We start from the raw sequence: 24,028 nt of genomic DNA, 5'->3' as shown, positions 1-24,028 counted from the left end.
CAGTCCACAGTTTGCTAAGAAATAAGCTGTCTCTGTCCGTTGTAATGACAATGGGAGGTCCATGGAGCTTGATGATATTGTTGATAAACAGATCAGCCACTTTGTGCACAGTATATGGATGGGATAGCGGTAAAAAGTGAGCATATTTGGTGAGTCGATCCACTACCACCAATACAACATCCTTGCCATCCGATTTAGGTAAGCCCTCCACGAAATCCATGCTAATTTCCGACCATTTAGACTTTGGTATGGGAAGTGGATCAAGAAGTCCGAGATACTCGAACCTTTTCGGCTTTGGATATTTGACAAATAGGGCAAGCTGCCACTTGTTCGGTCACATATTGCTTGAGCTTTGGCCAATAAAACATGTGTTTCGAGCTTATGGTAAGTGACTCGGATCCCAGCAATGGCCTCCAAAGGCAGATGAATGGAAGGAGTCAAACACTTTTTGTTTGAGGTCGGTAGTAGAACCGACATACGATCGTCCCTTGTATCCGATTATTCCTGATCGAGCAAGTGTAGTTTGAATGGCTGGTTGGATCTACTCGTTAGATCTTGTAGCAGTTTGGTACTGTGTCTGATCGCCAACATAAGACTTGGTGATCTCTGTCATCCAGGTTGGAACGACCACCGAAATTGTTGTGCAAATGAGCTGTTCGAAGTACTCGCTATGTTGTTGCTCGGATTCTTGATACTTTCTTGACAATGCATCTGCTGCCAAGTTCTCACTTCCTTTCTTGTATTGTATGGAGAAATCAAATTCAAGAAGTTTGAGCATTAGCTTGTGTTGAATGCCCTCAAGCAGTCTCTGACTGGCCAAGTACTTGAGACTAGATTGATCCGTTTTAATGATGAGCTTGTTGCCCAGGAAGTAGTGTCTCCATTTGCGTAAAGCTTCCAAGATGGCCATGGCTTCCTTTTCATACACCGATTTTGCACAGCTTTTGGGACCCAAAGCTTTATCGAAGAATGCCGGTGGCCCGGACTCGTTGCATCAATACCGCTCCTAGTCCCGAATCACACGCATCGGTTTCCGGAGTGAAAGGTATATCAAAATTGGGCAGGGGCTAGCAAGGGAGGATGAGACATGACTGATTTCAGCTTGCTCAAAGGCAGCTTTGTCGTTCGTTCGCCACTTGTAGCTATTTTTCTTCAAGGCGATGTGCAAGGGTTGGCAAATGAGAGCATATTTTGGAATGAAACGCTCGTAATACCCAGTTAGCCCCAAGAATCCTCTAAGTTGCTTCACTGATTGTGGGGTTTTCCAGTTGACAATGTCCATTATTTTTGATGGATCAGTTGCAACACCGTTGCCAGAAATAATATGCCCGAGGTATTCACTTGAGGTTGCTCGAATTGACACTTGGACATTTTGGCTTTGAGTTGGTGCTGTCGAAAGACACTGAGAACAATCTCCAAGTGTTGCACATGTTCTTCTCTCGCTTTACTCGTAAACAAGTATGTCGTCGAAGAAAACCGGAACAAACTTGCGCAAGTATGGAGAGAAGATAGTATTCATGAGTTGTTGGAAGGTCGCAGGTGCATTGCATAACCCAAAAGGCATTACCATGTACTCATAATGTCCCAAGTGAGTGGAGAAGGCCGTTTTGTGAATATCCTCTTCATTCATTCGTATTTGATGGTAGCCAGATCTGAGGTCGAATTTGGAGAAAATAACAGCACCTTGCAATTCATCCAAAAGATCCTCTATAACTGGTATGGGAAACTTGTTTTTTACTGTTTGCTCATTTAGCCCTCTGAAGTCAGTACATAACCTCCATGACTTGTCTTTCTTTTTGACCAAGATGATAGGAGATGAGTATGGGCTTGTACTGATTCTGATTTATTTGTTCCTCAACATTTCCTGAATAATTTGCTCCACTGTATCTTTTTGACTGTGAGACATTCTGTACGGTCTGATGTTAGGTGGCTTTGCACCAGGTAGTAGTGGAATTTGATGATCGCCGGCACGCTGTGGAGGTAGCCCAGTTGGTGCTTCAAATATATCTTGAAATTGTTGTAAGAGCTTGTTCACTGGGTTGGACACCGGTGTGTTTTTGTTAGTTACATCTTGATCCTTCTCATCTGCTGCATACCATAACATATACCCTGTAGCACCATTTGCAATTAACTTGTTGCATTGATCAGAAGATATGATCAGTTTGTCTTGTGGAAATAGATGATTCTTGAAGGTCAACAATTTTCCTTGCACTCCTATGGTAGTTGCCTGCCAATGAAATCAAAAGTCACTGGATTATGTTCCTTGAACCAATTGACTCCTAGGATGATGTCAGATCCCTGGAGTTCCAGTATTCTGAAGTTTGTGACAAACTGGTGTCCTTGAATACTGAATTTGCGGTTATAAGCCATCGAATCGAAGTTAGAATGCCACCTCCAGCTACTTTCACTGTTCTTTCTTTAGTTGTTGTCAATGGTATCTTGTGTCGCTTTGCAAAGGCCACATCCATGAAGGTGCTAGTACTGCCAGTATCTGCCAATGCTATGGCTTGAGCTTTGTTGACATTGAGCAATAAGGATATAGTGGATTCACCGGTACATCCCTTGTATCGTCGTCGTCGATATGCACATTGCGGCTTCATCGAGCTGAGTCGCTTGTTGCACCACTTCTGGTTGATGCACAGGTTGAAGCACAGGTGCTGGGATATTTTGCGGAGGGACTTGTTGGATCAGTGGTGGTGGAGGGTCTATCAACAATGGCAGTGGTTGTTCATCCTCCTCTTCATAACCTTGTAGCTCGATGGCATTAAGAGCGCGCTGCATTTGTGGGCACCTGTGGCCCAGGAAGAATCTTTCATTGCAGTACCAACATTGTCGATGTTCTCTGTTCTGCAATGGTGGTCTGTTGCGGTTGTCTCGAGCTGGTGGTCTTTGATTTTGTTGCTGAGGGTATGCTCTAGGCGCCGGAGCTGCTGGTGCTGCCTTTTTCACATTTAACAGGTAAGCTTGTTCATACTTTCTCGCGTACCAGTAAGCAGAGAGCAAGGTATCTGGCTTCTGGCATTGCACCATATGCTTGATGCTGTCCTTCAACCCACTAACAAACCTGTCCACAAAGAAATCTAGCGGCAAGTAATTGCGCTCTCGCTTCATTTGTGTCATCCAAGACTCGTACAAATCAATATAGGAGTTGACAGTATTGACTTGCTTCAAGAGCTGGAGCTGATCCATTGGATCATTGAGTGTGTTGTCTCGGGAATCTCTCAATTAGTACTCGGCTCAATTCCTGCCAGGACAAAGTCTGCAGTGAAATTCCTGAGCTACTTATCCATGTCTTAGCCTGCCCTCTAATATGTGCTAGTCCCCATTTTACTCTGTTTGCAGGGGGAATCTCCACCAGATTAAATACATCTTCACATTCCAGTAGCCAAGCCCGAGGTGCTTCTCCCGTGAAAACAGGCAATTCTACATGTGGTGTTCTAAGATGCACTTCACTATTGTTATGATGGTGGTACTGCTGAGAACCATTGGGTGTCGGTGGAGGAGGAAAGCGGTTTTGGGAAGGTGTGTGGTGTTGGTAGTGTGGCTGGCTATATGTTGGGTGTTGGGGCATGTTGGATGGGGGAAGTTGCTCGGTTACGGAGTGGCTGTGGTGGGTGTTGGGAATTTGGGGTTTGTGGTCTGGTATAGGGTGGAGGCGGGGTTTGGTGGCGGTGTAGGGTTTTGGTTGATGCTTGTGGATGGTGGTTGCTGTTGGTAGTAGTGTGGCTGAGTGGTGGGATTGGTGCGCTGCACCAAGCTTGGTTGCGATGACGATGTCACTGTCGTAGACACAATTGGCTCACTTTCCGACACTACGGACTTCTGTCGAACATCCGATGTGCTAGGCGGAAGTGGTAATTGGGCTGGGGTTAGGCGGCCTAAATTCGGTGGAAAAGGTGGGGGATTTGGGGTGGATGTTGTGGTTTTGGGCGTCCGAACTTCGGGAATAGGCGAAAGCCGGGTGTTTGCTCGTGGTGGGGGAGTGACAAAGCTTGGAACTTGACCGAGTGTCGGGGTGTTCGTACCTTCCTGTGGCGCAAGCCGGTCGATGCTGGTCCGCATCCTTGCCATCATCACCGTCATGTTCTCCATCCGGCCGGTGAGGAGGTTGATGGCCGCGGACGACTCGCGCACGATAGTTGCGGAGGCGGCGTCCGACTGAGCGCGCATCACGCTCTGACCGCTGCTGAGCCCGCAAGGCGGCGAGTTCGGCGTCCGTAGTTGAAGCCGAGCCAAGGATCGGCCCGTCGAGATTCCTTTCGCGAGACGAGGTACGGGACCTGGACGAGGCCCGTGATTTGATGCCCTCGGACATCGATGAACTGGGGAAGTGGCGGCCGTGGGTGGGAGGATGGGGAAGAACTTGCGAGCTTGGGAGGGAGGGAGGGTAAAACGCCGCCGGTGCGGCTTGGGGTCCGAGGGCCGTCGGCTCTGGTACCAACTTGTCAGGACCTGGAGGTCACCGACGCCAATCTGGAAGGATACAGAGAAGGATACATAGAAGAGAAGGAGCCCGGCGGCTCAGAGGATACACGAAGGGGAAAAACAGAGACAGGAAATATAGGTTTTTTTATTAGCATGCCGCCCATCCACCCTCTCCTGCCCTCTTATAACACTAAGAGCAGGACCATGCTTAGTTTAGAGATAGTCATTACAAGTCTGAAAACACGCTTAAGGCGTTAAGTAAAACAGGAGATAAAAGCCACAGGAACTAACTGGTTACAGAGATAACTGACGGAAAACACAGGTCCTGACAGGGGTTGCCCCATGCAGGACGGAGCACCGCTCTGATCGTCTCAATATGATAGGTAGACGGCGAGAGGACCTTTCCCACGAGAACCCACTCAGGGCAGTTCGCGAAGTCATCATCATTTTCTTCAAGGACAAAGGTACGGGCTTCCTGCGCCGTGAGTTTCAGACGTCCCATCATGGCGGTGACACCGTCGTCAGCGCTCGTCCCGGAACTCGACGCCGCCGCCTTCGCCTTGCCTCGCACAACAGTCGCGGCTGCCACCGCATCATCGCCATTCCCCTTAGCGACCATCCTAACCTTGTCGCTCTCCACCGATCCGGTCGTCTTACTCGACATCGCAGTACAAACCGATCTATAGTTCCGCACACAGCCAAGGGTGGGCGGCGACCGCAGTGGATGCCCCTTGATCACCCCGAACCAGATTGGAAACCACGGATACAGATGCACGCGACAAGGAGCGGAATTCAATCGGGAACACGGAAGGAGCAGATGGGTGAGAACGAGAGGATCTCGAAAATCACCAAACGAAGCCCCGTAGATCTAAAATCGCCTATCGCCAGAGCGACGTGGAAACCCTAGAAAAACTGGCAAAAAAGAATCGCCTATCGCCACAGCGACGTGGAAACCCTAGAAAAACTGGCAAATGCACATCATCTTTGATAGGTTGCCGTCTTCGAAATTTCTAGCATCAGTGCATGAAAAATGAAGTGCTCTACATGACACAATCGCCTTACCAACCACGTAAAACAATAAGGTGAGGCTCCCCGACACCTCCAAACTTGACAACATGATAGCATGACTTCATAGACAAGTACTCACGTTTAGCTTTGCCATGATTACAGTCCTTCATTGCCTTTACAGGTTTCTTCCAGTTGTGGTCTTGGAGTCAGAGAAAAAAGCATCCACACTTTGGCGTCCAGAGAGGAGGTTTAACCTCCTTTGGTTCAGGAAAATTTCATATGATATTTCCGAAAAGAAAGGATGATATGTTGATAAAGCCACATCCACATGTAAATAAGACACAAGTAGGCCAAATTACATTAGTGGAGCAAGGCCAGGTCCTCTCCCCCATTGTTCTCATTGTGATTTCTCTGTTCACTGCTTACAGATTTTGGAAATTACATAAATGACCACAAAAAAGTCATTCACATTTTTGCTTCTGGAGAAGAGCTTTAAACCTTTAATCTATCTCTTCTGATTTCTCTGTTTCTTCCACATTTTATACGAAGTGCTATATTGGAACAACACTTTGACCTTTTGAAATATCCATGTGGTGGCAACAAGCTACCAGTTCAGGAAATTCTTGTGCACTTTAGTTTAGAACCTGATTTAATACCAAGCATGCATTATGAAGAACATTTCAGAAAGAGAGAAGAGAATTCCGAACAGAAGCAACACAAATAAAAACAGATCCAGAAAAACAACAAGCATAGACCATCAACAGTTACTTCTTGTAATATTAGTATTCCTTCTCTGTACGCAAACAGCACACATCCTTATTCAATATCATATTCCTATGTTAGTGAGCTAGATATGAAGAATAGTAAAGTTGATCATACCAACCAGCATGCCATTGCAATGAGAATGATGATTCCTCAGGCTCGTAGGTTTTGCTCATAACCATTACTAGTAATATCATATCTACAAGTCCCAATAGTTTATGCCTTCAGAAGTGGCAAAAATCTGTACATAAGAGCATCATGAATGCACAACATGGCATTATGCGTGCATTTGTATAAATTCGCAGAAAACTCGATATTTTCAGTCCTACATGGTGAATCTCCCACAAAGGAAAAAAAAATACATGGGGGCTTTTTATTTGTATAAACCTCACTTGCACATTTGTTTAGATTCTCCAGCTTTCTTGTGCATTCCAAGGCTGAAACAACATTCACAGCAGGCAACGCAAGATGGAACACCTACCTACCTGGCTCAGACAGCTCCTCTGTTCGTGTTGTGTTACACTCGATAACTCCAGCTTAGGTTTGTTGCTGCTGATCCTTGTACGATTGGTTAAAACGTTGCACTGTTAGAGATCAAATAATTGAATTATGCATGGCCATGCATCTCCTTGGTCTACTAATCAGTCTCTGACCAAACTATTTTCCAAGGTCCTCCTTTGCTCCCTAACCTGAAATGGCCAGATTTCTGTCAAGCCACTGATATATATTCTTATCCAAAACAAGAACCGTTGCTTTTATTCTTTCTTAGTCTGGAAATTGATATTAAACAAAGCTGGGAAAGTGTGATGGTCTTAAAAAAAACTACCTCCAAAACCCGGCAATTGCTCGCAGTCCCATAAACAGAATAAGACCAGCCCAGACACCACCAAGACCAAACTTGGGAGCAACGGCAAGGAGGAATGCAGATGAGACAACCCCCGCAAAGAGCTGAAACGAAGAATATATATGCCGACATGGTTATGATCACAAAGTTGCAGCTATAACCGATAAGCGGTAACACTGTAGTGACGACAGAAACTGAACCGTGGAGTATGCGGCGTATGCGAAGTCAGAAACACCGTAGTAGAGCCCATCGAACACAAAAGCAATAGCATTTATCGGCTGGGAAATAGTGACAAACTGCAAAAAGTAACATTCGCGAAATGAATATAAGATCCATCATGTGTTAGGTGCTTGAGAAACAAAGAGTTGATTCCTCAGAATTATCATTACCCAGACCCCAGACCGTGCAATATCTAGGACTGCTGGATCATCTGTAAACAACAAGGACAAAGATCCGAACCCAAGGAACAAGGTTCCAGCAAGTGCAACACCAGTTACACCTCCAATCTGCAGGAAAGAAGATACACCATCAGCTTATAATTAGAACTAAGGAAGACGAGATACTTCATCATAATGATTGTGAATAATGTCATAACCTGCAGAACTCTGTGCAAAACTGTGCGGGCTTGCTTGTAGTTTCCTTTCGCATATTCACTTGCAAGTAGAGCCTGCATTAAGTTACAGATACTTCAAATGCATGTATAAAGATATCAGGCTAGACATTCAGTCAGTTCACGTAAGTGCAGACCTGACCAGCAAGAGCTAGAGCATCATTAAGCAGAGAAATTGTTAACCAGACTTGCAAGCTTATCTCATAGCCAGCCATTGGAACAGGCCCTTGCCTTGCAGCCAGTGATGTAGACAGCCACAATGGCAGGATTACTGCGATGGTTCTGCCAATTAGCAATGCACCTGGAGAATTGCTCTAGTTAAATCGAGTACCATATATGTATATTTCAGCAACATGTAATTCAGATGCTTAACAGAGCAATAAGTGGAGTCGGATACTTGATATTTTTCTGTACTTTTATGTTAGATAGAAAAATCCCGACAAGGAAGCAAAATCATCATGTGTAAAGATTCCAACCAGATTTTAGGTAGCGGATGATGTCACCACCGATGATGTTCCATGAGAACAGGACTAGTTCGTCATTCAGCTTCCATAAGAGGATAAACGCTGCCAAGTACCTGAATACATGCACGTGAAAATGCAAAGAGTTTAGGATATTCTGTAAATATAGATAACATGAGTAAAGCAGAAAGAGTACGAGATCTCATGGTAGCTTTAACATACTCAGAAGTCACAGTTGCCAATGCAGCACCACTTACTCCTAGACCAAGTGGAAAAATAAATATGGCATCCAGTATTGCATTTACGAGGTTGCCAGCAACTGTATGCATCACACATCCCTATAGTTAGTTTCTCACTTCAACAATTTCAAGTCAACAGCTTTTGATATCTTAAACAGGAAGCCGAACATAACAACAGAACTCTGTTTACGCAATATTACCCACAGCATACAGAGGTGTTTTTGTATCCATGAATCCACGAAATGCACCTTGTGCCGCAAGTGCTACCACGACTGGCGGAGCACCATATGCCCTTAAAGTAAGAAATTGCTCTGCCGGCACTCGCATCGGTGAATCCTATGTACATTGTAAATAATAAAAGTTATGTTTGATCCATAATATTACGAACTATTTACAGTTCATGACATTATGATAGTGCCATGTTTACATGCCCTAAATTCAAGAGAATAAATGAATAAACCATAAAAGGCTAGTGTAGCAGGAAAATTATGTCCGTGGTTGGCTACTGAGTTGCCAGTCTAACACCTAATATACAACTGTAAGTTTTAATGGTATGCTTGGGAAAATGGTTTGTACTCAATAGTACATGGAAGATTTTCTCATTAAACAAATAAAAATCAGGTTCTGGATAACAAAATGTCCAAACACTCAAATATTATTATAGCAAGTAACACCCATATTCTGATAGTACCACAAGTCCACAACTCATGTGTCCAAATGTGACAATGGCGTAATTCCATGGTTATTTGGTTTCATATTCCTAGGATGAACGAAGGAGGGAAGGCTACTGAGCTAACAGTCTAACACCTAACATACAGTCGTAAGGTTTAATCGTATGTTTTAGAAAACTGGTTTGTGCTCAATGGTTCAGGGCAAGTTTCTCATTACACAAATAACAATTGAGTTCTGCATATGACAATATCCGAAAGTTGATCTGTTATAGGCTTATACCAAGTAGATATCCATATTTTGATAGTGCCATAACTCATCTGTCCAAATGGGATAATGACGTAATTCTATTGTTAATTGGTTTCATCTTCCCATGTTGATAAAAGGATGCTTTATCTTGCTCCAAAATTAGCTGTTAAACATAGGTTTCAGAATTAAGTTTTGAAATTTCAGGTCTGCATCAGACCACAAACACAATAGAATAAAAATTGGCAGTGAACCACGCAGGCAACACCTAAAAAACTTCAGATCCAAGAAATTTGAGTATGGCAATAAATTAGTCTTACGTACGACAGGTATACCAACGATGTCCATCAGTGTCCCACATCCAACAATGAGTCCCACCATTTCCATCAACCCAATGCCAGCAGCCAGAGCCAAGGACGTTGACACGGCCGGGAGGAACTTCCTTTTTTCACTTGCCTTCTCTCGGGTGATTGGCACTTCATCTCCTAGGTGAGAACTATCACAATAATCAGTGAAACACAAAACCAGATTGCTGCTTCTAACAAGACAAACAGAACTCCCAACTTGCTTACTTTGTCCTACACTGCTAGGATTTGCTTCGATTGCTTTCTGTTCAGCAACAAAGGATGTGGTAACATTAAGCAGTGGCACATTAAACAGCTTGGATACCAGGTTAAAGACAGATATGGATACGCCAACAGCAGCAAGTTCGACCGAGCCTGGCGACAGAATTAAAGAGCGTGAGATGAACACGTATTTCTTTTTCCTCAACAATACAGTAAGAAGCAATAAATGGGGTGAACTATATGCTGCTTGTGAATTTTGCACTGAAACTTGTCAAGTACTTTCCTAGTAGTTTACCAAATTCCATTAGTATGAGCTCTCACAGTGGAAGATAATTAGTTACCGATATGGCCGACGAAGGCAGTATCAACGAGCGCAGTAATGGGGTCGGCGGCGAGGGCGAGCACAGCGGGCAAGGCGATGCCCAGGATGTCCATCCCAACCTCGTCAAGCCTGAACCACCCCAGTAAAGCGCGCACCGTGTCCACAGCCTCCTCCTCCTCCTTCCTCTGGGGCTTCAAATCCTCCCGTGAAGCCTCCCTCTCCTCGTCCTCCTCGACCACGCCACCGACGGTCGGCTTCCCGCGGCATCGAGGAGGGTGCCGCCGGTGAGCGGCACGGCACCGACGAAGGCGGCCGGAAGGCACGGAGGAAACACGGCCGAGCCTCGAGGGTGAAGGGGCTAAGCTAAACGCGGCGCCGGCGACGCCGACAGCCCTCATCGGCGCCGGCGAGGTCGCCGCCATGTGTGTGGGCGCGCGGGGGCGTGTGGATGGATACGGTGCACGTGCGGAGTGTTCAGATGCAGAGTTTGCTGGGCCTGGTTCGGGCCGTAAGGAATAGCGACCCACTCCCTCTTCTTCCCCCTCGGCTCTGCTTGCGCCACGATCCGCTGCCGGCGCCGCGCTCCGCCGCCGCTGCATCTGACGACTGGAGTTAGCGTCGTATGAGGTTCGCGGGGTGGTACCTGAAGATCGCCGCCGGCGGTGCGGCCATAGGCGCCGCCATGGAGCTCTTCATGATCCACACCGGCTTCTGTGCGTCCCTCACCCATTCACCACCAACTTCTGTTGCTTGGTACCCAACGGCCTGTGCAAATTTGGATTGCCTTTGCCATTCATCTTTGCCATTTTTTTTGATACATGCCAAATTAACAACGTCAGCGCTGCTTTATGTTTTGTTACCTGCTGCAGATGAGAAGGTAACTATGCTGGAGTCAGAGAAAAGAGCTTGGGAGAGCAGCCCAGAGGCCCAAGCCATGAGAGAAGCCTTGAATCCATGGCACAAGAATGATGAACCAGAGAGAAGATAGTCACTCATATACTCATGGGTACTCCTGTCCAGTCATTGCATTCTCATCCTTTCGATTGTATGGTAACCCCATTTTAGTGACGTATTAATAGGGACGGCGCATCTTTGCAAATGTTTGAAACATTTCTAGTGTTTATCTGAACACAATGTTTAAAAGAGTATGTTCATACTGGGATACTCCATATCAAACCACCAGTGAATTTGTTCGTGTGTGACTAGTACTGGCTTGCATGGGTTATCGGTACTGAAGAAGTGAAGTGTACATTTTTCGATTGGGGATTGCTTTGAGTTGCATATCAGCGCCACTTTTATGCTCAAACCTAACATGTTAGGCAGATCCAAACCTTTTCCTTTTCAGAACTGCCATTTGTAAAGTCGCGAAAATATAGAAAATGGAAGAGTTCATGCCAGACTCCATATGGCCAAAGCAAAAAAAAAATCAGAAGTAGGTTGGAGTGCAGTTTTGGCTCCCTGGTTTAGATGAACCTTTTATTTGGACCGTTATATTTTGCGTAGAGATTGAGGATAGTGTCAGAAATGAATGGGCTACGTGCGCTTATAAATTCTTTTTGAGCAAACCACGTAATATCATTAGCTTAAAACTTGAGATTACAGCAAAAGTGCCCACCTCTGGAAAGATCCAGATGACAGCAGACACAAGAAATTGCACAAAGACCCCTAGAAAAAGAAAAAATAAAAAGACAACCCTTCAGGTCCTTGAGCACATCCACATCGCGTCCAATAGCAATCTCCGCCGGAGAAGAAAAAGATGGACTAACCACGACCCCAACCCAGAGGAGATACCATCGGACATCTACTCCTTTCTGGACCTCAATAGTCGGTTGCTGCAAGCAGCAGCGCCGTCGCTTTTGGAGCTCGTCGGCCGGGGAGGAAGCCCCATAACTCCTCAGAGCAAAGCTCCGCTGCAACCCATCGACCACATCGAGGGAGACCATCGGGGCCACGGCCTTCATACATCGTGTCCCGCTCTTGTGCAGCAGTCTTCTGGACGAAGCCGACGCACGCCGTCGACCATCTCCAAGACTCTTCTCACCCGATTCTCGGATAGATCCGGAGACACACCGTCGCGGGAGCAGTAAATCGGAGAGAACAAAATCCCACCTCGGCAACGCCGAAGCTGCCTCGACGTCACCGCCAGGGAGACTCATCCGCCTGCCAGCATGACGAATCCCGGCCGCGGAGACTTTATTCGACGCCGCCGGCACGCCAGCAGCACACACACCTGTCTCACGCATATCTACATGCTGAGATTGAAGATCATGGGTTCCCTACCCTCCCGCCGCCGAGGTAGCTGGCGGAGGGGAGAGGAACCCGAGATCTCGCCTGATGCAGCCCGACCTACGGTCTTCGCTTCATCATGTGCGTCAACAACAAGAACCACACTCAAGGTCGAGGTCACGGAGGCATGGAAGAGAAGAAGGAAGAAGAGGAGTTGGACGCTCCAGGCCGGCACTGCCGCAGCACCATGGTCGGCACCGCCGCCCGACCCACTCCGGCACTGCCGCCAGCACTCCACCGACACTGCCGCCCCCACGACAAAGCACCTCAGATCTAAATGATGGAATTTGTAGCATAGAAAACAAAAAATTCCTACTGCAAGAACGAAAACCAAGCCAAGATGCAATCTAGAAGATGGTAGCAACGAGGGGATTACGACACTAACCCTTGAAGATTTCCAAAGCCTACGAGATTAGATCTCGTTGTTGCAGAAGATGATCACTTGCCGCTTTCAAAAGCGCGTAGAAGATCTTGACGGTGCCATAGACGGGCAGCACCTCCGTACTCGGTCACACGTTCGGTGTTGATGAAGACGACGTCCTTCTCCCCGTTCCAGCGGGCAGCGGAAGTAGTAGATCCTCCTCGGAATCCCGGCAGCACGACGGCGTGGTGGCGGTGGTGGTGGAGAACTCTGGCAGGGCTTCGCCTATGCGCTGCGAGAGTAGTATGTGGAGGAGGGGCGCTAGGGTTTGGGGAGAGGGGGGTCTTGGGCGCCGGCCTCAAGGGGGGTGCGGCCAAGGTGGGTGGCTTGAGTGGCCGGCCCCCTCCCCTTGTCCCTCTTTTTATAGGTTGAACCCCCAAGAGTTGGACTACAAGTCTTCGAATAAGACCCCAATCCAAAACTTGCCATTAGGTGGGAATCAAGATGCAAATGGTCCGATCCGGGTTGGCCCTGTTATTGGACCCCTGGACCTGTAGAAAAAACAAAGGTTATAGGTTCGGACCGAACCTCGTGTACTAGGGTAGTGGGTAACCCAGGTTCGACCCCTTTGTCGCTATCGAAGTACCGCTGCAGGGTCGCGTGGCTTGCTTCGCCGCTTGCTCCGGGTGCTTGTGTAGGATAATTGGTCGCTGCTTAGATGGAAGCGGATCAAGAATCAAGATATCAATTCACCGACCGCATGCATAATCCAATCGTAACACAATTGAAAAATTAGCAAATAATTGCTTGATGAATTTGTCTCACAAGCGAGAGGGAGTGGATCATGTCTTATTCCGCGAGTGGCGGTAGGGTCCCGTAACTTGCGTAACATTGGAGGATGCAGCTGCGGTGACACTAGCAGTGGGAAGAATGCGATGGTGGCGGCCATGGGCGGCCGCTGGTTTGGTGCTATTGATGAGCTCCAAGCACGCGGAGGGTCTCCGACGGGAGACAATTCAGGTGAAGCCAGCAGATTCGATCTCCTGCATCATGAGATCTTTCTCCTCTCGAATTGCACGGAGCATCCAACCATGAAATCAACTGCAGAAATCCGAAGTCCTTCGACGCCACACACCCATGGCCGCCGCACCCGCTGGCCTGGCCGCCGACGAGCAACCGGCTACCCTGTTCCCCGCAGCCACTGGTCACGATTGGATAAGACATCTTTTGCGGTGCGGTGCGACCCTAGGGCCAACAGGCTCCGACCCTCTTTGACCCTGCGTTTAGATGGGCCGGACCTTTATCCTGATGGTGCAAAAAATCAGGGGCGGTCCAACGGTCCAATGGGTCGGACCGGACCACCTACATCTATAGGTGGGAAACCTACCCAAGGTGGGACTCCTACTCAAGGTGGGACTCCCACCTTTCCTTGGAGGGGGGTGGCCGGCCACCATGGTGGAGTCCACCTGGGACTCCTCCCCCTTAGGGTTGGCCGGCCATGCTAGGTGGAGTCCACCTGGGACTCCACCTTCCATAGTGATTTCTTCCGGACTTTTCTAGAACCTTCTAGAACCTTCCATAATGCACCGGATCATTTTCAAACTTGGAAAATGACTTCCTATACATGAATCTTATTCTTCGGACCATTCCGGAACTCCTCATGATGTCCTGGATCCCATTCGAGACTCCGAACAAAACTTCGAACTCCATTCCATATTCCATATCTACTTAAACGACATCAAACCTTAAGTGTGTCATCCTACGGTTCGCGAACTATGCAGACATGGTTGAGACATCTCTCCGACTAATAACCAATAGCGGGATCTGGAGATCCATAATGGCTCCCACATATTTCAACGATGACTTAGTGATCGATTGAACCATTTACATACGATACCGAATCCTTTTGTCACGCGATATTTTACTTGTCCGAGGTTTGATCATCGGTATCTCTATACCTCGTTCAACCTCGTCTCTGACAAGTACTCTTTACTCGTACCGTGGTATGTCATCTCTTATGAACCATTCATATGCTTGCAAGCTAATTAGACAACATTCCACCGAGAGGGCCCAGAGTATATCTATCCGTCATCGGGATGGACAATATCCCACTCTTTATCCATATGCCTCAACTCATACTTTCCGAATACTTAATCCCACCTTTATAACCACCCATTTACGCAGTGGTGTTTGATGTAATCAAAGTACCCTTCCGGCATAAGTGATTTACATGATCTCATGGTCGAAGGACTAGGTAACTATGTATCGGAAAGCTTATAGCAAATGAACTTAATGACGTGATCTTATGCTACGCTTAATTGGGTGTGTCCATTACATCATTCATCAATGACATAACCTTGTTATTAATAACATCCAATGTTCATGATCACGAAACAATGATCGTCTATTAATCAACAAGTTAGTTATACAAGAGGCTTACTAGGGACTCCCTTTTGTTCACATAACACACATGTATCAATGTTTCGGTTAATACACTTATAGCATGGTATGTAAACATTTATCATAAACATAACGATATATAATAACCATTTTATTATTGCCTCTTGGGCATATCTCCAACACTAAACCCTTAATCGCCCATTGTATGGTTGTGCGTGTATCTTTATTTCCCTAAACTACCCCTCCTGAGTGGCTCCCTATATATAGGCTCCCACCTCCCCCTTCATTAGGAAGACATAACTTGAGTGAGAACTTAGCTTATGACTCCATCGTCCCTCTGGGATTAGGGAAACCCACTCCTTAGATTATCAAATCTATTGTATCAAGGCACTCCTTATATGTATCTCACACTTGTGATTCTACCACCGATCTCTCACTCATGTGGTTCTACCAATCGTATTTGGTATATTTGGTATAAATTTTGGTGTGAGGTGTTGTAGTTGGCATAATTTTTTGCACAAATAAGCTTATTGAAAGGAGCTATATGTATGTCAGGTTTATTTTTTTATCCTAGCATAAAATTGGCTATTAGTCTTCGTTTGTTGCCATTAATCAAGTAGTTATTTGTAAGTTGAAGTTAAAAAGTAGTATACTACTCCAGTAGCTATTTGTAAGTAGAATGCAAAACTAGTTTCATTGAAATTCTATTGAAAGGTCTTCTCGTAAAGAATTGGAGCAAGGAACATAAAGTACACATCAAGAGGTTCCTTCACAAGATCGATAAGATCGAGCAAAGAAGGCTTAGAGGCACTGCACCTCTTGCCCCGCGGCCTTTCGATACTGCCGCATTGATACGTCTCAAACGTATCTATAATTTCTTATGTTTCATGCTAGTTTTATGACAATACTCACATGTTTTACATACAATTTATATCATTTTGATGCATTTTCCGGCACTAACCTATTAACAAGATGTCGAAGCGCCAGTTCCTGTTTTCTGCTGTTTTTGGTTTCAGAAATCTTACAAAGGAAATATTCTCGGAATTGGACGAAACAAAAGCCCACGGTCTTATTTTCCATGGAGCTTTCCAGAACACCGAAGAAGATACAGAGAGGGGCCAAGGCGGCCCCACACCACAAGGCGGTGCGGCCTGGAGGGGGGGCGCGCCGGCCTATGGGGTGGGCCCCTCGGCCGCCTCCCGACTCTGCCCCTTCGCCTATTTATTCACTCCGTCACGAAAACCCTAGTACCGAGAACCACGATACGAGAAAACATACTGTGACGCCGTCGCCGCCAATCCCATCTCGGGGGATTTAGGAGATCGCCTCCGGCACCCTGCCGGAGAGGGGAATCATCACCGGAGGACTCTACATCATCATGCCCGCCTCCGGATTGATGCGTGAGTAGTTCATCCTTGGACTATGGGTCCATAGCAGTAGCTAGATGGTTGTCTTCTCCTCTTGTGCTATCATGTTTAGATCTTGTGAGCTGCCTATCATGATCAAGATCGTCTATTTGTAATGCTACATGTTGTGTTTGTTAGGATCCGATGAATATGGAATACTATGTCAAGTTGATTATTGATCTATCATATATATGTTGTTTATGATCTTGCATTCTCTCCGTTGCTAGTAGAGGCTCTGGCCAAGTTGATACTTGTAACTCCAGGAGGGAGTATTTATGCTCGATAGTGGGTTCATGCCTCCATTGAATGCGGGACAGTGACAGAAAGTTCTAAGGTTATGGATGTGTTGTTGCCACTAGGGATAAAACATCAATGCTTTGTCTAAGGATATTTGTGTTGATTACATTACGCACCATACTTAATGCAATTGTCTGTTGTTTGCAACTTAATACTGGAAGGGGTGCGGATGCTAACCCGAAGGTGGACTTTTTAGGCATAGATGCATGCTGGATAGCGGTCTATGTACTTTGTCGTAATGCCCTAAGTAAATCTCATAGTAGTCATCATGATATGTATGTGCATTGTTATGCCCTCTCTATTTGTCAATTGCCCAACTGTAATTTGTTCACCCAACATGCTATTTATCTTATTGGAGAGACACCACTAGTGAACTGTGGACCCCGGTCCATTCTTTTACATCTAAAATACAATCAACTGCAATCTCTGTTCTCTGTTTGACGAGGGAATACCTCGGCAATGCCTACGTATTGTAGACTAGGGTTTCGGGAGAGCGACGATGGAGATTCCGGGGACGAGATTAGGCACACGACATACCCAGCTTCGGGTCCCCTCGGTGGAGGATCCCTACGTGCTGCTAGCAATCCGAGTATATGATCATAGATGTGTTTACAGGGTACCGCCATAGGCGGAGCTATGTTGTCTATCTATTGTCTATATCTTCTCCCTTATTTCGGGTGCCCTGGCTAGCTTTATATATGCAACCAGCCTAGGGTTTTACAAGAGTCCTAGTCGACTACTTCTTCGGGTTGTCTTGTTGGGCCTTCTCCATATTTGGTCTTCTCCATATTGGGCCGAGCCAGGTATAGTAATAATTGGTACCCGAAGGGTATGACCATGTCAGTAGCCCCCGAGTTTATAGGGAAGTCGAAGACTTGCGTAGAAACTCCAAGCATAACCATCTCCGAAGTCGAAGACATACAAGGCGAGGTTCATGTCGTAGATCATGTGTAGCGTAGATGATGTCGACGATTCTCGAAATTATTTTTCTATCGGGTGCGCGGCAGCGCTCCCGATGGGAGTAGCCCCCGAGTCTATGGGCAAGTTGCTTGCACTTGGGCATAGACTCAAGTTGTACTACTCGATGAAGAACTTAAATATATTTCTGGAAGACTTGATGAAATCCATGGGCTCCCGATGGGAGTAGGCTCCACTTGAGTCGTAGAATTGAGTTGAGTCTACAAACCTTGATTGTCATAGATGATGTCGAAGTTATTATTTTTTTATCGGGTGCGCGACCAGCGCTCCCGATGGGAGTAGCCCCCGACTCTACAGCCAAGTGTTTGCACTTGGGTGTAGGCTCAACTTGCTTTTAATCGACACCACAATTTTTCCTCTTTCTTGTATCTTATCGGGAGGGTGAACAATAATCTCGATAAGAGTAGCCCCCGAGCCTATGGGCAGATGCTTGCACCTAGGCATAGGCTCGAGTTGTACTACTCGATAAAGAACTTGGCGCAGCCCCTCTTTTTATCGACTCCAAGCCGTTGCTATTTTTATTTGACATCCATATCTATATTGTACAGGGATAATGGTAATTGGGGCTAGTTCATCTGACGGATCAGGTACTAGTTAACTGCTCTAGTGGCAATCCGCAAAAACCTACTTCAAGATCACGTCCCCGGACATGATCTCGGGATGCCGGTGCTAACTCGACAGGTGCCGCTTAAGGTCTTACCATCTGTCGAGCCCCGGTCCTGTTTTATCGGGTCCACGGCGCGTCCCGTCGGGATATTTCTTCACATCTCGTTGATGTGGAATAAAGTAGCAGAGCGCAGTCTTTGGCGATGCCACGCCACACGGGACGGACCCGGGGTCTTACCTTCGCAGAGTTTTGCGGCATTCAGAGATTATTCGCGACTTTGGCGCTCTGAGAATATTTTGTCAAGTGCATTGTTCGGCTGATGCGATGACCCATTTTGCGGGTTCTTCTATTTTCTCTCGAGCTTGATGAGACAGCCGAATATATTGGTTCTTCTATATTGTCGGGTACATCACCGATGCTCTTGCTCGGAACAATATGACCGAGTTAATGGACCCTTTTTTTTTTGTTCCTCCTTGCTGCAAATTTCGTCGGGTTCCTCCTCAAGAAGATTTCGTCGGGTGCTCTTTTGATTTCGTCGGGTTCCTCCCTCAAGAAGATTTCATCGGGTCCTCCTTGAGGACAATTCTTCGGGTCCTTCCTGAGGACAATTCTTCGGATCCTCCTTGAGGATAATTTTTTGGGTCCTCCTTGAAGATAATTCTTCGTCGGGTCCTATTCTTTCTTGAAGACAATTTCGTCGAGTTCTCCCTGTAGACAATTTCGTCGGGTTCTCTCTTATATACTTTGAAATTTGCTATCTCCTGCACAAATAAACAAACTTTTTCTATCTTTTCCTTGACTCTATTTTTTGCATGCGGTGTCAGATGCTCGTATTCGATGATATGTAAAGTAAATTTATGCCGCACAACCCCCGAGTGTCGTGTGAGGCAAAAGTAAATGATAATCAACTCAAAGTAAATACTTAGCTTATTAGGTACGACGGAATTAACAGAGATATGCCGTTCAGCTAAGTCGATGAAGCCTTGGAGTGCAGCGAAGAAATCGAGCCGAAATAGAAAACACCCAATAACGAAAATAGATGGCGTCAAATTGTTGATGAAGAAATAGCCGAGCCCCCAAGCGTTACTGGGGTGATATCATGATTGTTGCTTAGACGCTGTGTCACAATTGTTACTCGGGGCAAAGTCGTTGTCGAGCCCCCGAGTATTATCCGTGTCGCCGAAAGAAGGCCATTAAGGATGAAATATTGAATATGAAGTCCGAGATGAAGTACTTGAGATGAATCCATATCAAAGATTACACATTAAAATATGATTCATATATTGAAGATGAATCCGCCGATATCATAGAGGATGAATCCATTGACCCGAAGAATCCAGTAATAACCATAAAAGATGAATCCGTTGATATCATAGAGGATGAATCCATTGACCCGAAGAAAATAGTTCCAGTAATAACCATACAAGATGAATCCGTTGATATCATAGAGAATGAATCCATTGAGCCGAAGAAAATAAATCCAGTAATACCGTAGAAGATGAATCCATTGACCCGGAAGCTCATCGGGTAGTATTATATTAGAGAAAACCAATGATAACCTTATAAGATGAATCCGACGAAGACAAAATCCAGTAAGCCGAAGAAGATGAATCCACTTAGCCGAAGAAGATAATTTCACTAAGCCGAAGAAAATAAATCCACTGAGTCGGAGAAGATATATCCAAAGCCGAAGAAAATAAATACGCTAAGCCGTGGAAGATATATCTAGAGCCGGAGAAAATAAATCCATTGGTGTATTTGCGGTAACGATGTAATGGCGCCTCCCCGAGTGTCGGGTGCGGTGGAAATAAATAACCAACTCTTGGAAGAAGAACACTTAGCTTTGTTATTAGATGTGGCGGAGTCAACGTGGAAGTAAGTCTTCCGGCAGACAAAGTCGATGAAGTGGATGTAGCCGGTGTAGCAGAGCCATGCGGCGTTTAGCTGAAAATATTTGACACGATGGATTTAGCCAGCGTGGAGGAGAAATTGGTCGAGTTCGCGGCGGGCGAGCCCCCCGGTGAGGCGAATGCGCATTGTCGGATTTAACGGCAGGCGAGCCCCGGAGCATGCGACTGCACGCGGCGAAGTGATCGGAGCTTGTTCCGATCCGAAGTTGTACTGGAGCGCAAAATCTGCGGACAAATAACAGCACGAGCCGACAAAATATTTGGTTGAAATATATTTGCAAAAAATAGTTAATTAGAAATATAGCACCTGTTGATTTTTTGTCGGGTAGTTGTTGCCGATGAACTTGTGATTTCCGCTCGGAAACTGAGATGGTTGCCCGTCTAATTTTATCCCATGTAAGGAGCAAAGATTGGTCAGTATGTCTGAAATTGGGATCCTGCCAAACCGTTGTCTGTACATGATAGCTTTTGTCCTTGGCTTGGAAATTCACGTCCACACAGCCTGCTGATGTTTCTTTTCTTTGCTCCACATTAAGCGTACTAGATTGATTTGATCGGGCGAGCTGCATGTGGCCGGGTGTTGCACGTGGTTGAGCTGCACGCCTCCAGATACATGCGATAACTTCCTTTGTTCTTCGTGTGGTCGACCTCGTAACTGATCTATCCATGATCGCAGGAATTTTTGGACGTGCCGTCGAAGAATAGCCAAATGCGTTTTTGCAATCAAAGACGATGAGAGATCCCTGGATCTAGCCACGACCCGAGTCACGCTTGACCCGATCGTTGTGCCCTCGTACGCGAAAAAATTCGACCGGCGAGCAGATGTAGTACGTAGTTGATGACGAACTTTGATGATTTTTTGTTCGGATGCGATGATGAACTCGACGGATCCCGCCCGGATGACAAAATCCAGTCGTCGCAATTCCCACAGACGGCGCCAATTGACGAGGGAATACCTCGGCAATGCCTACGTATTGTAGACTAGGGTTTCGGGAGAGCGACAATGGAGATTCCGGGGACGAGATTAGGCACACGACATACCCAGCTTCGGGTCCCCTCGGTGGAGGATCCCTACGTGCTGCTAGCAATCCAGTATATGATCATAGATGTGTTTACAGGGTACCGCCATAGGCGGAGCTATGTTGTCTATCTATTGTCTATATCTTCTCCCTTATTTCGGGTGCCCTGGCTAGCTTTATATATGCAACCAGCCTAGGATTTTACAAGCGTCCTAGTCGACTACTTCTTCGGGTTGTCTTGTTGGGCCTTCTCCATATTTGGTCTTCTCCATATTGGGCCGAGCCAGGTATAGTAATAATGGGTACCCGAAGGGTATGACCATGTCACTGTTGTTCTTCACAAGCAAACATCATTCTCCACACCATACGTTTAATCCTTTGTTTACAGCAAGCCGGTGAGATTGACAACCTCACTGTTAAGTTGGGGCAAAGTATTTTGATTGTATTGTGCAGGTTCCACGTTGGCGCCGGAATCCCTGGTGTTGCGCCGCACTACACTCCTACACCAACAACTTTCACGTGGCCTTCATCTCCTACTGGTTCGATAACCTTGGTTTCTTTCTGAGGGAAAACTTACTCACGTGCGCATCACACCTTCCTCTTGGGGTTCCCAACGGACGTGTGCATCACGCGCCATCAAGACTGTTTTCTGGCGCCGTTGCCGGGGAGATCAAGACACGCTACAAGGGGAGTCTCTCACATCTAATCTCTTTACTTTGTTTATTGTCTTGCTTTACTTTGCTTTATTTTATTTCCTGTTTTGTTTGATTTCTTTATATCAAAAATACAAAAAAATTAGTTACTTGCTTTACTTTATTTCATTTGTCTTGTTTGCTTTCTCTATACCAAAAACACAAAAAAATTAGTTACTAGTTTTACTTTATTTTATTCTGTTCTGCTTAGTTTATCTTTATTACTGTTAAAATGAATACTCCTGAGAACACTAAGTTGTGTGATTTCACTAGCACCAATAATAATGATTTTATATGCACTCCTATTGCGCCACTTCGCTACTACGAGCAGAATTTTATGAAATTAAACCTGCTTTACTAAATCTTGTTATGAGAGAGCAATTTTCTGGTGTTAGTTCTGATGATGATGCTGCCCATCTTAATAATTTTGTTGAACTTTGTGAAATGCAAAAGTATAAAGATCTAGATGGGGACATTATAAAACTGAAATTGTTTCCTTTCTCCTTAAGAGGAAGAGCTAAAGATTGGTTGCTATCTTTGCCTAAGAATAGTATTGATTCATGGACTAAATGTAAAGATGCTTTCATTGGTAGATATTATCCTTCTGCTAAAATTATATCTTTGAGAAGTAGCATAATGAATTTTAAGCAATTGGATAATGAACATGTTTCTCAACCATGGGAAAGAATGAAATCTTTGGTAAAGAATTGCCCTACCCATGGACTAACTACTTGGATGATCATCCAAACCTTCTATGCAGGATTGAATTTTTCTTCGAGGAACCTATTGGATTCAACTGCTGGAGGTACTTTTATGTCCATCACTTTGGGGGCGGCAACAAAGCTTCTTGATGATATGATGATCAATTACTCTGAATGGCACACTGAAAGGACTCCACAAGGTAAGAAGGTAAATTCTATTGAAGAAACCTCCTCCTTGAGTGATAAGATTGATGTGATTATGTCTATGCTTGTTAATGGTAGATCTAATGTTGATCCTAATAATGTTCCTTTAGCTTCATTGGTTGCTGAAGAAAAACATGTTGATGTGAACTTCATTAAAAGTAATAATTTCAACAACAATGCTTATAGGAATAATTCTGGTAACAACTATAGGCCATATCCTTCTAATAATGGTAATGGTTATGGTAATTCTTATGGTAATTCTTACAACAATAGTAGAAGTGTACCCTCTGGTCTTGAAGTCATGCTTAAAAATTCATTAGTACACAAACTGCTTTTAACAAATCTGTTGAAGAAAAGCATGGTAAAATTGATGTTCTTGCTTCTAAGGTTGATAGTCTTGCTGCTGATGTTGATCTTTTAAAATTGAAAGTTATGCCTAATGAAGATAAAGATATTAAGTCATTTGCTACAGCAAACGCCATACAAGTTCGAATTAATGACAATATTAGATTGATGGCTGAATTGCATGCTAGGTGGGAAAGAGAAGAAAAACTAGCTAAAGAGAATAATGTAGCTAAAGTTTGGACTATTACCACCACTAGTAATGATGATGTTTCACATGTTTCTAAACCTCCTACTATCAATGGTAAAGTAATTGGTGTTGGCAATGTTTCTACTCCTAGTGCAAAGCGTGCAAAATTGCCTGAAACTCCTGAAACTGTTTGTGATAAAAGTGCTGAAATTTTTCAGAATATTGGGGACATTGATCCCATTGCTTTAGATCATAATGTTTTAGATTTTGATGATTTTCATATCTCTGAAGTTATTAAGTTCTTGCAAAAACTTGCTAGAATTCCTAATGCTAGTGCTATAAACTTGGCCTTTACAAAACATATTACAAATGCTCTCATTAAAGCTAGAGAAGAGAAATTAAAACTTGAAACTTCTATTCCTAGGAAGTTGGAAGATGGTTGGGAGCCCATCATTAAGATGAGGGTCAATGATTTTGATTGTA

At 45.3% G+C, this 24,028-nt stretch overlaps 2 protein-coding genes across 2 annotated transcripts; one reads left to right on the top strand and one right to left on the bottom strand.

The window, feature by feature from the left end:
• Positions 1–6,360: 6,360 nt before the first annotated feature.
• Positions 6,361–10,574, bottom strand: LOC124704252 (protein DETOXIFICATION 44, chloroplastic-like). Its single transcript, XM_047236498.1, has 12 exons — positions 10,172–10,574; positions 9,837–9,983; positions 9,589–9,749; positions 8,550–8,685; positions 8,333–8,429; positions 8,126–8,226; positions 7,787–7,950; positions 7,635–7,706; positions 7,429–7,545; positions 7,240–7,335; positions 7,022–7,143; positions 6,361–6,884 (listed from the first exon to the last, which is right to left on the bottom strand). The coding sequence occupies exons 1-12, from the start codon at positions 10,572–10,574 to the stop codon at positions 6,833–6,835; spliced, it is 1,668 nt and encodes a 555-aa protein (XP_047092454.1). The 3' UTR covers positions 6,361–6,832.
• Positions 10,575–10,774: 200 nt separating this feature from the next.
• LOC124704251 lies at positions 10,775–11,202 on the top strand. Its single transcript, XM_047236497.1, has 2 exons — positions 10,775–10,865; positions 11,022–11,202. Exons 1-2 carry the CDS (start codon positions 10,775–10,777, stop codon positions 11,138–11,140), a joined length of 210 nt encoding a protein of 69 aa, XP_047092453.1. The 3' UTR covers positions 11,141–11,202.
• The last annotated feature ends 12,826 nt before the right edge of the window (positions 11,203–24,028 follow it).

The sequence above is a fragment of the Lolium rigidum genome, chromosome 3, assembly GCF_022539505.1.
Source record: "Lolium rigidum isolate FL_2022 chromosome 3, APGP_CSIRO_Lrig_0.1, whole genome shotgun sequence".
Taxonomy (NCBI): Eukaryota; Viridiplantae; Streptophyta; class Magnoliopsida; order Poales; family Poaceae; genus Lolium; species Lolium rigidum.
The sequence above is the reverse complement of the archived record's forward strand: the minus strand, read 5'-3'. Positions and strand labels throughout refer to the sequence as shown.

Bases quoted from the DNA above. Each gene is read 5' to 3' on its own strand.
- LOC124704252 (XM_047236498.1), bottom strand. From the start codon at position 10,574: ATGGCGGCGACCTCGCCGGCGCCGATGAGGGCTGTCGGCGTCGCCGGC. The intron at 9,984-10,171 runs GTAACTAATTAT...TTCTGTCGCCAG, and splicing joins TGCCTTCGTCGGCCATATCG to GCTCGGTCGAACTTGCTGCT. The intron at 9,750-9,836 runs GTAAGCAAGTTG...GTTCTCACCTAG, and splicing joins TCCTAGCAGTGTAGGACAAA to GAGATGAAGTGCCAATCACC.
- LOC124704251 (XM_047236497.1), top strand. From the start codon at position 10,775: ATGAGGTTCGCGGGGTGGTACCTGAAGATCGCCGCCGGCGGTGCGGCC. The intron at 10,866-11,021 runs GTGCGTCCCTCA...TACCTGCTGCAG, and splicing joins CATGATCCACACCGGCTTCT to ATGAGAAGGTAACTATGCTG.